Source organism: Ylistrum balloti, unplaced genomic scaffold (assembly GCF_031769215.1).
Source record: "Ylistrum balloti isolate Yb309-2 unplaced genomic scaffold, AGI_CSIRO_Ybal_v1 Utg370574, whole genome shotgun sequence".
Lineage (NCBI taxonomy): Eukaryota > Metazoa > Mollusca > Bivalvia > Pectinida > Pectinidae > Ylistrum > Ylistrum balloti.
The window spans coordinates 1,004,377-1,016,857 of NW_026782359.1; the positions used below are offsets into that span (position 1 = coordinate 1,004,377).

Genomic DNA, 12,481 nt, shown 5'->3' on the forward strand with positions numbered 1-12,481 from the left:
TCTATATTACTGAATTTGCTGTGTATAACTGTAATGCATGTGTGTACACAAAACACCTGTCGATCGTTTACGCTGTGGCTCGTTACCAGTGTATATTTATCGTAATAACCCCTTCCGAGAACTCAACCGTGTAGGATATATGTATACAGTTACACCAACGAACGATAACTCTTTTAGCTTTCGCTTGACTAATTTGTATGAATTTATTTAGATAAAACAGTATTTTTATTTACTAGATATATTAATAAGATGAATACTTAATTAGCATAAAGAATGTGTATTGTAGTCGGCATATTTTACGACATTGTGTAGATTAGTAATTATATATTTTGTCTATGTACAACGAATAATTTCTTTATACTCAATACGGTTCACATGTAAACCAGCACATGATACTACAATGCCTTAATTATTGATAAAACCACATAAGGATCAGGTGCTACTATTTCTGATATATGTCTGCCGTCATCATTCCGATAATAGACCATTGGATGTTTAATCTTATAACACCGTGACAGATTAGGACAACGAAGCATAATTCAAATACAAACAATTCACTGTTTATAATTTTCATATAATATTTGTAACACAAGATATGCAAAAAGTATTGAAGCAAACACTATAATTTAAACAAAACAAGTTTTCAATAACAACAACTGGAAAATGGAAACTAACTATAGGGAAAGTGTAGTTTATGGATTTTAGTCAACATTTATACATTATATTTCAAGTATGACAACATATGATATGAAAAGTTTTCAACGTAAACTATAAGTATCTTCATTTAGGATAAACTTGATTACAAAATGTCAACACTATGATGAAAAGTGATCACTTACCCCAAAATTATTTACGAGTTGTGTAAGGATAATACCGTTCTTGTAACTCCACAGAAACCCTAAGCTACAGCTAAGCACACGGAAGTATTGCGTCTACCTAAATAAAGCGCGAGGAAATTCCTGGAAGATGAACGTTGACGTAAGATGACCTATTTAAATGAAGTGTATAATCATCAGTATATTTTTACTGACTGGTTGTTTCTGCAATACATGAAACAAATCAACTTTTGTGTTTCACAAGATCAATGTCATATTACGTTACATCGTCAGCATTAATGTTAATTATGCACCTACACCAAACATCATCATCATCATCATCATCATCATCATCATCATCATCATCATCATTCATCATCATCATCATCATCATCATCATCATCATCATCATCATCATCATCATCATCATCATCATCATCATCATCATCATCATCATCAAAATAATATGTCACAATGTCAACACATCAGAGAACGAGTAAACATTTAGGTACAAGTCCTTATGTTATGGTGGTTTACCCGAAACTGTCCATGTATGTTTCCTTCACATCTCGCATATTCCTGTCAGGATGTCTTCCATTCAACACAGAAATACAAAACTGTCACAAACAATCTACAACGAAGTAAAATCACGTAGTAAATACAAGCAGTCACAATATGGCGAACTGTGAACACAATACCATTCCTAGAGACCAATGATGAGAAAACTTACAATGTACGAATCCGACTTTTCATCTTTACGCCATTTCTACAACAAAGTTTACAAGTCCTTTCTACCATATATCGAGTAAAGGGATAATCCGGAAAATACACGAAATGAATTTAATTAATGGTCATCATAATGACCTCCTTGAGAAATAATTTATTTCTTTGTGAGATATGAAGCTGGATTTTTTAGATGCTCATCAATTTGCAAGATGGTTCGGTTGTGAATATGTTGACGTGTGGATATTTCTTGTTTTTTGTTTTATACCCTGTTTTCTACTCTGAGAACGTGAGATGGATGACCTGGATTGCATAGGATTTTCATGCTTGGTGTCGTCAATGAAGCAAACAACGCTTACCCTCCCGGTACTCCTGGTCCTATTCTTGTTTTTTTTCATGAGTCACAATGTAAATCTTTCTTTTGTTCGTATTTTGCCCCAGTTTTATTAAATTTGAATCTGGATCATGATTATGTTCACATCTTGGTATTTTCTTGGTGTTCTCAAAACGGCAACATTGGTCCGCAATTGCCTCATTGAAGCTGGAATTCAAGCTACACCAATATCTTAATCTCTCTTCGTGTGCTCTTTTTCACTGTCTCAATAGTAGACAAAGGGTACTTTGTGACCAGGCATGATATGAACTCAACAGAAACTGATTAAGAACGACAATGATCTCATTTAATCAGAGAAAAACTTATATGAAACCAGAAGTAGCTCAAAGGCAGATTAGCATTTCCAGTACCTTACCTATTTGTTTGGAGTACAGATGTACCCATAAATCGTTGTGTTGGACAATTTAAAGTTGTGATTGGGTTCGTTGGCCAGATTATTGACTTTCAGTGGGCACAGATACATGTCATTTTATGATATGCGATAATCAGTAAAATCAAAAGGTTATATAGAGATATGAAAATATTTCCTAAAAGAATGCTTTTGTCACCAGATTAGTTACTTACCTCGCGATTGTAGCGGCAATCATTTGATCTGTATGACTTTTACGGTATCTGAATTTGCAACAAAAACTAATGCAAATTTGTCATAGAGATAACTGTTGTGATTCACTGCCGGAAAGAAGGAAAAATAATTTTCCCTTTGCTCCATAAGCAAAGCTCCTCCTAGATTTCACCAACTTAAGCCATTAGAAGGACAAAATAGCGTTGCCATTCAATTTACCTCATTATTGGACTATACTGTATCACATTATCAGTGTGTATTAAAAGCTGTTATCAATTGGTGTGCTTTTGTATAATCTTAATCTTAATCTACTATGTTTCCATATACAACTTAAAGCATACTTGATTCTATATTTGCTTGCCGCAGGAACGCAATCAAAAAACAAATTTTGTTTTCAAAATTTCCCCGACCCTTTATCCAAGAAACGCCCTCTCTACAGTCATCTACTCAATATATTGACGGACAACTACTTATGTCACGCGTGCCATTTCCTATTTGACTATATTGCCAGTAGCCTGGCAACTAACGAAATTTAAGTCACCAATCTAAGTATATAACGCCTTCCAATAAAATTTAGAATCATGTTCAGCAGACCCAAATTATGAATCACACACAGCTGTTTCGTCTTGCCAGGACTCGTCAGTTTGAGATCTAAATTGAGAACATAGACTGAAAATAATATACAAGTAAATGAAAGAAATGTCAAAATCTAGACAGGGAGGTGCACTAGTACATAATGAAAGAGATTCATAATTAATAGAGTAAAACGTTACATAAAGGTTACCACAGGAACTTAAAAACTGCATTGTCTACCACCAGCCATCTGCTGTTTCGTCTTTTTGAGACTCGTCAGTGATGCCAAGGGTCTATCTTTTGAAACCTGGGAGGTGACTGCGGTAAATAAAAACTGATCGAAAGAAATTACAAAATCTAGATAGGGAGGTAAGCAAGTCCAATAATGCAATGAATTTCGCATATATATATATCTGCATATATCTGATAATTTCAGAAGAGTGTTAAGCGCATGTGTATTTTCTGAATTGAGCCACTATTCGAATAGATTGAAACGTGGAACAGAATACACTCCCTTATCTATATGCTTACCTATATTTCGGTTTATTTCGATTGCCATGACTCGTCGTGCCTTGTGCACTGTAGATGAAATCTTATCTAGACAGGAATTTCCTTATTCTAATAATACTCAAATAACAAACAATCACCTTATCAAACCAACATATTGTAATATTCGACTGAACATATGTATATTAGAGGTGAGATAGGAAAAAACGTACGGTTTAGGTCACCATTTCCGCAACAGTGCACCAATCGACTGTACTTATTGGCCCAGTAAGCGTCTTATCAGACAGAATTAAATATTAGTAGCGACATCTTCCTGCCAGAACGACTGTGAGTACTGCAGATTATAATGCGTTTTGCCGTGTTCTCTATGGTAATTGCGAGCGTGTACATGTTGGGTGTTCGTGCTGACCAGTTGCAGGAGCTAAGTGACAGTGTGCGCGTTCTCCGACTGCAATGTCAATCGCGGCTTGAAGACGACAGACAGATTATCAATTATCTGAAACAGCAGATTAATGATGTGCGACACGAAAATGAATTAACCAAGAAAGAAGTATTGGACGTGAGAAGACAAAACGAAATTCTTTTAGAAAAAATTCTTAATCTGGATAGACTGTACGAGAGTTTACAGATCAAATACCATGCACGAAGGTAAGTACGACTATGGTGTTCGTTACCAGTAGTAACGTGTGGTGCACATGGCGATTAGATAATCCAAGGTTCGTATCAAATTTAAGGAATTGAATTTCTTTGTTTGCTTGGGTTTATAACTCTGTCGAGAGCCAATGTCATTGAACAACACATGGGAGGTCTGTCGCATGCCATCCGGAGCAATAGGGTAAATATCTTGATATAAAACATAACAACAATAGTAGAGACTGGTTCGTGCTCTGATCGACAGAGCTATCGTCCCCCTCTTAATGGATCATTGGAGGATATGTAAGCTCATTCTTATTTGGTAATCAATGCAGCAAAAATAGAGTATGAAAGCCAACAAGTAGACAAAACAACGAGACAACAAAAGACGTTGTGATGGGAAAAACACCAAGATGACTGTGTGTACAAAGAAGAGTGTTTTGACCCTGGCTAGCCCTAATTAGATTATAGCAACCTCTTGACCTCTTGATTATATGACAATGAGAGGGAAGTTGTGCTATTTGACAGCATGGTAAAGATATTGATGATGCTGAATGTTCACAGTAAACACTATTGAAATACGTGTTGACATAACAGTTGCTCGAGACCTTCAATCAGATCTATAGTACCTTGTTATATACTACAAAGTGATAGTATTCTATAATATAACGAATTCGTGAATTAATATTATTAATTGCTTCGACAGAAAACGAGATACCAAGAACATCAGGCCTCTTGGTCAAGGCTCGAGCCGGAAAACTGTGCGTAAGTGAGACAATTAACCCTACACCAAACAGTGTTAATCAAGAACAACTACTGGTCACCTCAAAAATGTTTTTGTACTAACAAGTATCATTGCAATTCAAGCCATAATTATTTATATACTACTGTAATGCCGCCGTATCGACTAAAAGCTGATAATGTTCTTTTAAAGTACCGACGATAGGGTCTGTGAGGAATGATACAGTGTGCATTTAACATCTTTACAAAAACTGACAGACGATGGGCATTCAACAAAATACATTTCGGCAAGGAAACGCTGTACAATGTCCCAACGTGGTCAGATGATTTCATTTCGTCAAGATGTACTGTCAGTTGTTGTAGTCGTTACGGTAGAATAAAAGTTCTTTTAACACAACCGGTAGATTTCAGTAGGACGTTTCGATGGCTACAAGTTCATCCTCATCAGACACACGGTCAGTGCAGTGCGTACTAGAGCTGGCGTACGTGAACGAAATGTTAAGGAATCGACCAACTTTTTCGTCTTCACTAACATCCTATTTACACTCAGGTTGAAAATAGTGTGATGAAATGTTAAACATCTCGTGCGTTAGTGCAGATACACTCCACAATAGTCACTGGTTTGATGAAGAAGACAGTGTAGTCATCAAAACGTCATATTAAAAAATCTTGTGCTTGTTGTATTTTAAGAACTTTTATGCTATTGATATTACCAACCTGAAAAAGCTGTCGTTACGGTCATTTATATAAGATTGGGATTATTGAATAAATATACATTTAAGTATTACGTCGTGTTCAGACGGTTCAAAATTTCGCGGGTTTACTAAAAGTTTGAATAGTCTGTTTTTTAATCTATAAGGTTTTTGCAAAATTTTCTGTACTAAATTACGAAAACATTCCATAGTATAAACAAACGAGATATCTCATGTTATAATAAACAGAATCTACAGCAACTGTACCCGAGATGCTGGCTATCTATAGTATTTACGTCACAGGAACACGAAAATAGTATTCCGATGAAGAAAAAGTCATTATCTGTTGGAAAGTAATGTAACGTAGGGTAGATATTGAATTCTTTTTCAAGTTGGGAGTTAAAGGGTAAAGTTTTGATGAATACGTCTTAAATGATATATATATATATATATATATATATATATATATATATATATATACATACATTTTCAGAGTATAAGCCGACCTTCAACTTGAGTAATTACTGGCCTCCAAGTTCACCGTCTACACCGACGGTTACTTCTTCATCACCGATTTCATCATCTACGACATCGCCAACTACACCAATGATTACACCGTCAACGACACAGATTTCAGGTAATTTCAAAAGTGAACCACAAAATGAACATTCAAATGGTCCGTTAATTAAAAACACAGCCATGCAATATTCTCTTACCCTGAGATGGTGTTGGCATACCGTAAGATAAGGGGTATAGTTTCTTTACCATGACAATTATATGGCGTCACTGCAGTATTCAATGCGAAGTCAATAACATCCCAACAGTGACAAGCATTGAGATAACATCAACCTGACATGAATATATCATTGATATAGGCTAGAAGATTAAAGTATCTTACATACCAATTAAGGCGAGATATGCTAATTTTAATCCCAGGGAGAGCTTATCAAATCTACTATCACTTAGCGTGTTGAGTGTTTTTCAACTTGAAAGTCTTTCCCCTGGTTTACCCATCTCCAAGTGCATGAAAATAATCAGTTTGGAGTTTTTATTCTTTGCCATCGATGACATCGTCGCCAGGTTTTGGTATCATTGCCTTTGTTTTATAATTTCCTACCTGGTGCTAACCTAGGATGATTTATAACAATCTTTTTACTCAATATACATTCACCATGTATTTCTTAACATTTGTGAGACAAGAAAACGTAATGTCTCTATTCTGTCCATTCACACTTCAAGAAATTACGGGGACATTAATTGACTTCCGATTAAATTAAACAAGTTGAATTAATGATTACAATGGTCTTTTGAATAGCTACGACTGCAAGAACAACACCCTCATCAACACAACACTGGCTGGGATTCGGTGATACTGCAAGAGGTAATTATCCTCACTTCATTATTCTGAGAGACACACAATACTGTTAGGAGAACTTATTCTAATGATTTTGTTTCAATATTGGACGTTTTTGCATACAAACCCATATCAAATTGCCTGCTATGAGTATCATATTTTTCACGAAAGGTACGGAAAATGTAGCTAAACGTAACACACTTACAAGATTTTTGTAGATAATTGTTGAGTTCGTAGTCGCCATCAAGACCTCATTGGGAAATACTCTATTGTTTCCCTACTACGCTGGGTCTATTTAAAAAAGAAAGTTAAATTTGCTCAAACAATTCAATAGGTGTATTCCTAGAGTAATGAAGCAATCATCTGACAGAAGTTAATTCTCTCTCATATTGGACAACAATACATCCAATATTCATTGAAGAAGTGTCGCAGTTTCCGTTGAGGATACCTTATCTTAAGCTTGTTCCACGACAAATCTGATTCATTCCTGTGTCCGAATGTAATAATGTTATTTGTCCCGACCTAGCCACCATATTCATCAAATTTACGCCAAGATCTGCTTCGAGGATTTTATTTTACAAACGTTAGGTTTGCTAAGTCGCCAACACGGATTCAAACCTTGAGGCCTCGAACGGTTTAAATTCAAAGGTGTTGTTCACTTGTGTGTCTTTGGTAATACTTTGCCTTGATAGCGGTTGCTTCTTAGAGGGAACAATTTGTTGTCAACACAGGTGCATATTTTGATTAGAATAGGCCAGATGGACGACACTAGTAAAGTGATGTCAACTCAGATTTCTCCCTACCTGTAGTTTTGTGTGATATTACTGAATATTACATACATAAAAGGCTATGTGACAGGAACGTCTTTATATTTCGCATAAATCCATGACCATGTGCTAGGTACCAATGAATAAACATATTAAAAACGATTAATAAACAAATCGTGTGAATAGCATACATGTCTATTGTTTTCATTAGCTGCAACTTCAAGAACTACAACTCCAGCAGGGCTACACTGGCTCGGTTTCGGTAACCATGTCACAGGTGAGTATTACTTATCCTCTTGTTGTGTATGACAACTAGACATTTTAGGTTAAACTTCATGTTAAGATGTGAACGAAGAATCGATTCATACCCACTCTTCTTTGTTAATTGTATTTGCCACGTCAATATAACCCAACTTTATGGTCAATCTTTCAATTCAGAAGCATGATATTGACTTGCGGATCAAAAAAAACTTTAAAGAGTATCAAAAGAGTCGATCTTCATTTAGAACAAAGGAATAACACAAACCATTACCATTGTGATATTTGAAGCAAGTCTGTCAAAATCAACTTTACGACAGGTGATAACGTTAGGGATAAATTTGGTAAGGAATAGAGAAGTTATATACACATAGGTCTCTGAAATTGTACAAAGAGAATTAGGCCAGGCATTCCGGAAGGGCAAATTTATTCTGAAGTTTGGCAGCCAAGAAAAGTTGTAAGGTAGTGTAATATATCTTATTATTGCAAATTTGTTAATCAGCAGTGCACAAATACGACTACAGGGCAATTGTGTGAACGTGGGGTCTAATCAAATCTATATCGTTTTATGAGGTATGTAAAAAAAATGGCATCAGATAATCTGTCATATTTTACATACAAATGTTCTTTTCCTTGATGTATTGTTTGCATGAAAAGTGGGAACAACAGGAGCAACTGGAACACCATGCTGTACTACGTCACTACAGAGTACCAAGGGACAGAAAGGAGATGTTGGACCGCAAGGACCGCAGGGCGCCACTGGGCCACCTGGTCCAAAGGGTGACGCAGCATTCACACTCATATCAAGTATCTATGTATCTTTATGGCACTTCAATTTTTTGACGCCTTTCTTGACTATATGCAAAGTGTCGTCAACATATAGTTTCCATAGGCTACCTTATAGGTTTGCAATTTAGCAAAGATTGCAGAAAATAGGCAAAAAATGGGCTGTCCATGCTTGTGCCAAAACATTGCTGATAGACAGTAATGCGGAAACATTTACATGGTGGGTACTCTTCCGCAACACCTGGTCTTATTCTCCCTGTACTTTTTAGAAGTCTCTGTGTAGATCTGTCTTTTATTCATATTCTATCTCAATTTATAGAATTTAAATTACGATTATGATTATGTTGACATGTTGGTATTTAATTGTTGGTACGGCAATGCGGTAAGTGAATATTTTGATGCAAGTACAAATTCTTATAAATCCATGATGTTGTATATGGAATTTTTCCTTCTTTTGCCAATTCATTACACAGGAACGCTTAGAAAAGGATAATAATACTAATAACACCCGTTATGTATGTATTGGTCAAACCAAGTAAGTAAGGTCACGTTCTCAAGGTAAACAACAGGCTTATAACCAAGCATCAAACTACACAAGAAATTTGAATACTTCCCAATTAGATTATAACAGTTTTCCATAATCTCAATCAACATGCATCTCTGTTACTTATTATTTCAGTCGTGTTAAGTTTGTATCCTAAATGTAAATGTTATTTTCCAGACCGTGTTGCATTCTACGCAACTCTAAGAAACACCGTGAATGTGAATCTAGGTATGACCCTGATATTCCAAAATGTTGTGACCAATGAAGGCAATCGATACAATCCCACTACTGGAGTCTTCACATGCGGAGTGCCCGGGATATACGTCTTCTCTTGGTCCATATGTGTAGGAAAGGACGATTTTGTAAATACAGAGCTCGTGAAAAACGGCCAGATGGTGAATATGCAGTTTACATCTGGAACAGATAAATACGAAATCTCTACATCACACATGACTGTCCTGTCTCTTCAGACCAACGACCGCGTGAACGTGATGGTGTATAGGAATCCATCTCCGCAATCCTTCACCATAGGCGACGCTACCACATTCTCGGGATTTTTGTTGTTTAGTTTTTGAAATTAAATTATTCCTACAGGAGGATTTCAGAAAATTTTCTCTATTTCTCCTATTGGGTCCGGCTTCAGGAGTGAGACCAAGTTTTTATACAAAATCGATTATAAAAATTACATGGCAGGTTTCGTCGATAAAGAAGATGCTTACTCTTCCAGAACACCTGGTCTTATTATCGTTGTATTTTTTCTTGAGTCTCTGTGTAAATCTTTCTTTTGTTCATATTTGTTCTTGTTTTAAGAATTTGAGTTTGGATTATGATGATGCTGTCATACCAGTATTTTCTTGGTGTTTTTATTGAGAAGTTGTGAGCCTCCTATTTAAGGGTTGGACTTTTGTCGGACATGTTGCATTATTTTATCAACATAATCCCCTTAAGTATCGATACAGTTTCGCCAGCGATGTTTATTGAAGTTTCTAAACCGTTCAGAAAATCTGCCACTGTATGTGTAGCGTCATCATTTAACCGAAAGTGGGTACCGGAAATGACCTTTTTCAATTTTCGAAATTTTTCTGGTAGAACGAGATCAGGCGTATAAGGCAGATACTCAATCAATCCAAAGCTACAATCGTTAATAGCAGCCATGGCAAATGACAGAATTATTAACAGGAACATTGTCCTGGTGGAACAACACACTTTGACAGAGTTTTCCGCTTCGCTTGAGCTTAACATTTTCTCTTAACTGCCGAAGAATTGATGCATAATATGTGCCATAGATTGTTTGTCGCTTTTGCGGATATTCTACCATCATAATACAATCAGCATCCCAGAAAACCGAGAACATAACCTTTCCTGCTGATGGAACAGTTTGGCGGGGGTGAACCAGGATGCTTCTATTGTTTAAACTGTTTCTTAGCCTCTAAAGCGAAATGATTGACGCACGTTCCATCCATACTCACAAACCTCTGCAGAAAGTTAGCAGGGTCTACTTCTAAAAGGTTCAGATTAGCATGCAACAAAGTTTGTCTGGTGTGCTTCTGACCAAGTGCCACAAGTCTTGGGCCCCAACGGGCTGAGAGCATTCTCATTCCAAGATCTTTCTTTAGAATTAAATGTACTCTTTCCTGTGAAATCTCATATGTACTGGCTACATATCTTTCTGTTACTCGCCTGTCAGCCATAACAATATCATGGACTTTATAGACCATTTCTGGGGTTGCAACAGTAAAGGGCACTCCAGGATGGGCGTCATCCCCAAGGCTCTGCCTCCCATGCTTAAATTCTGCTATCCACCTTTTCACTGTAGCATATTCAGGGACACCATCCCTTAGTGTTGTTTACCACATCAGTATGGATATCCTTAGGTGCTATCACTTACGTTTAATCACCACCCCTTCACCAATTTTGACAATTTTGCGGAAGTCGCCCATTTTGTTTACTTTAGAGTGCTACCTCTTCGACATAAACTGACCGAATAAAACCAGTCTTCGGGAAGACAGGGAATAGTACAGTTGCTTACCTTCATCAATACAAGGCTCACATATTACCAATCAGCCCTCGCAAGAATGTTTCAGGCTAAATTTGGGCAAAATCCAATTATTCCTACTGGAGGTATAGGATTTTCACAGTATTAGTTCATTTTCTCCCTTTGAGCCCTGCCCCTCCCTCAGAAGGGGGCCCGGAGATCCATTTTCCCCCATTTATCTAAAATTGCTTCAGACCAAATTTGGATAAAATCCCTTCATTCCCACAAGAGAAGGACTTGCTTCTGACCAAATTTGGTTAAAATCCTATTGACGGACTGACGCTACACTCCGTGGTATGCCATGAGCCCCTTTGGGCCAAGTGAGCTCAAGACAGATACATTGAAATGATGAGGTTACCACGAAACTTCCCAAATTACTTCCAAACCTGCATTTCTCAAAACTGTTGCAAATTTAGTTGTCGGTGGCTGACATCTTATTTGAAAGTGTGATTATGGGAACAAGTCTTTGGATATCAAATGTCTTTGTTACCTGTTTGATCAGCTCTTTGTTAAATTCAGTCTCGTATGGAAACAAAAACAAGTCAGCCAAAGGAGATATAATTTTGGTCCCAGAGGTTACCACCAAATATTTTCAATATCTTCTGTTTTAGTCTTCAATTTACATGTTGTTCTTATACATGTATTTTAGGGGCAGATGTTAAAGATTGATTTTATATTACTGAAAATGGTAAGCGAAATCTTGGCTATATCTGATCAAGAAATGAAGTGTTTCTGAGTGTGGCACGTAGTATAACATATCTTGGTCAAGTCTGGTTTTTAACAAGACTGAGTCAAGGCACAGACTCTCTTGAAAGGAAATCATTACAGGAGCTGAAGGTAGAAACCAGAGATAAACCTTTATAACAAATGAAGTCCAGCCATAACCACTATAGGATGTCAATTGTCACACCCCTAAAGAATTGTATAAAAGACAGCATATTCCAATACATTAACTTTAAGATACCGTGGAAGGAAAATAATGAATTAAATAGCAACATATAGCTGTTTGCCCTCCCAGTTCGTACCAGACTGAAATTAAAGGGTTCATGTTACTTTTGTTGCATTTGTTTATGCTGATTTTCTTTTCATAACTTTCC

The 12,481-nt window shown here is 36.6% G+C and overlaps 1 protein-coding gene across 1 annotated transcript; it reads left to right on the forward strand.

Moving 5' to 3' along the window:
- The first annotated feature begins 3,920 nt into the window (after positions 1 to 3,920).
- Positions 3,921 to 9,924, forward strand: LOC132556530 (adiponectin-like). Its single transcript, XM_060220943.1, has 6 exons — positions 3,921 to 4,222; positions 4,914 to 4,972; positions 6,956 to 7,021; positions 7,973 to 8,038; positions 8,677 to 8,826; positions 9,527 to 9,924. Exons 1-6 carry the CDS (start codon positions 3,921 to 3,923, stop codon positions 9,922 to 9,924), a joined length of 1,041 nt encoding a protein of 346 aa, XP_060076926.1.
- Positions 9,925 to 12,481: the final 2,557 nt, after the last annotated feature.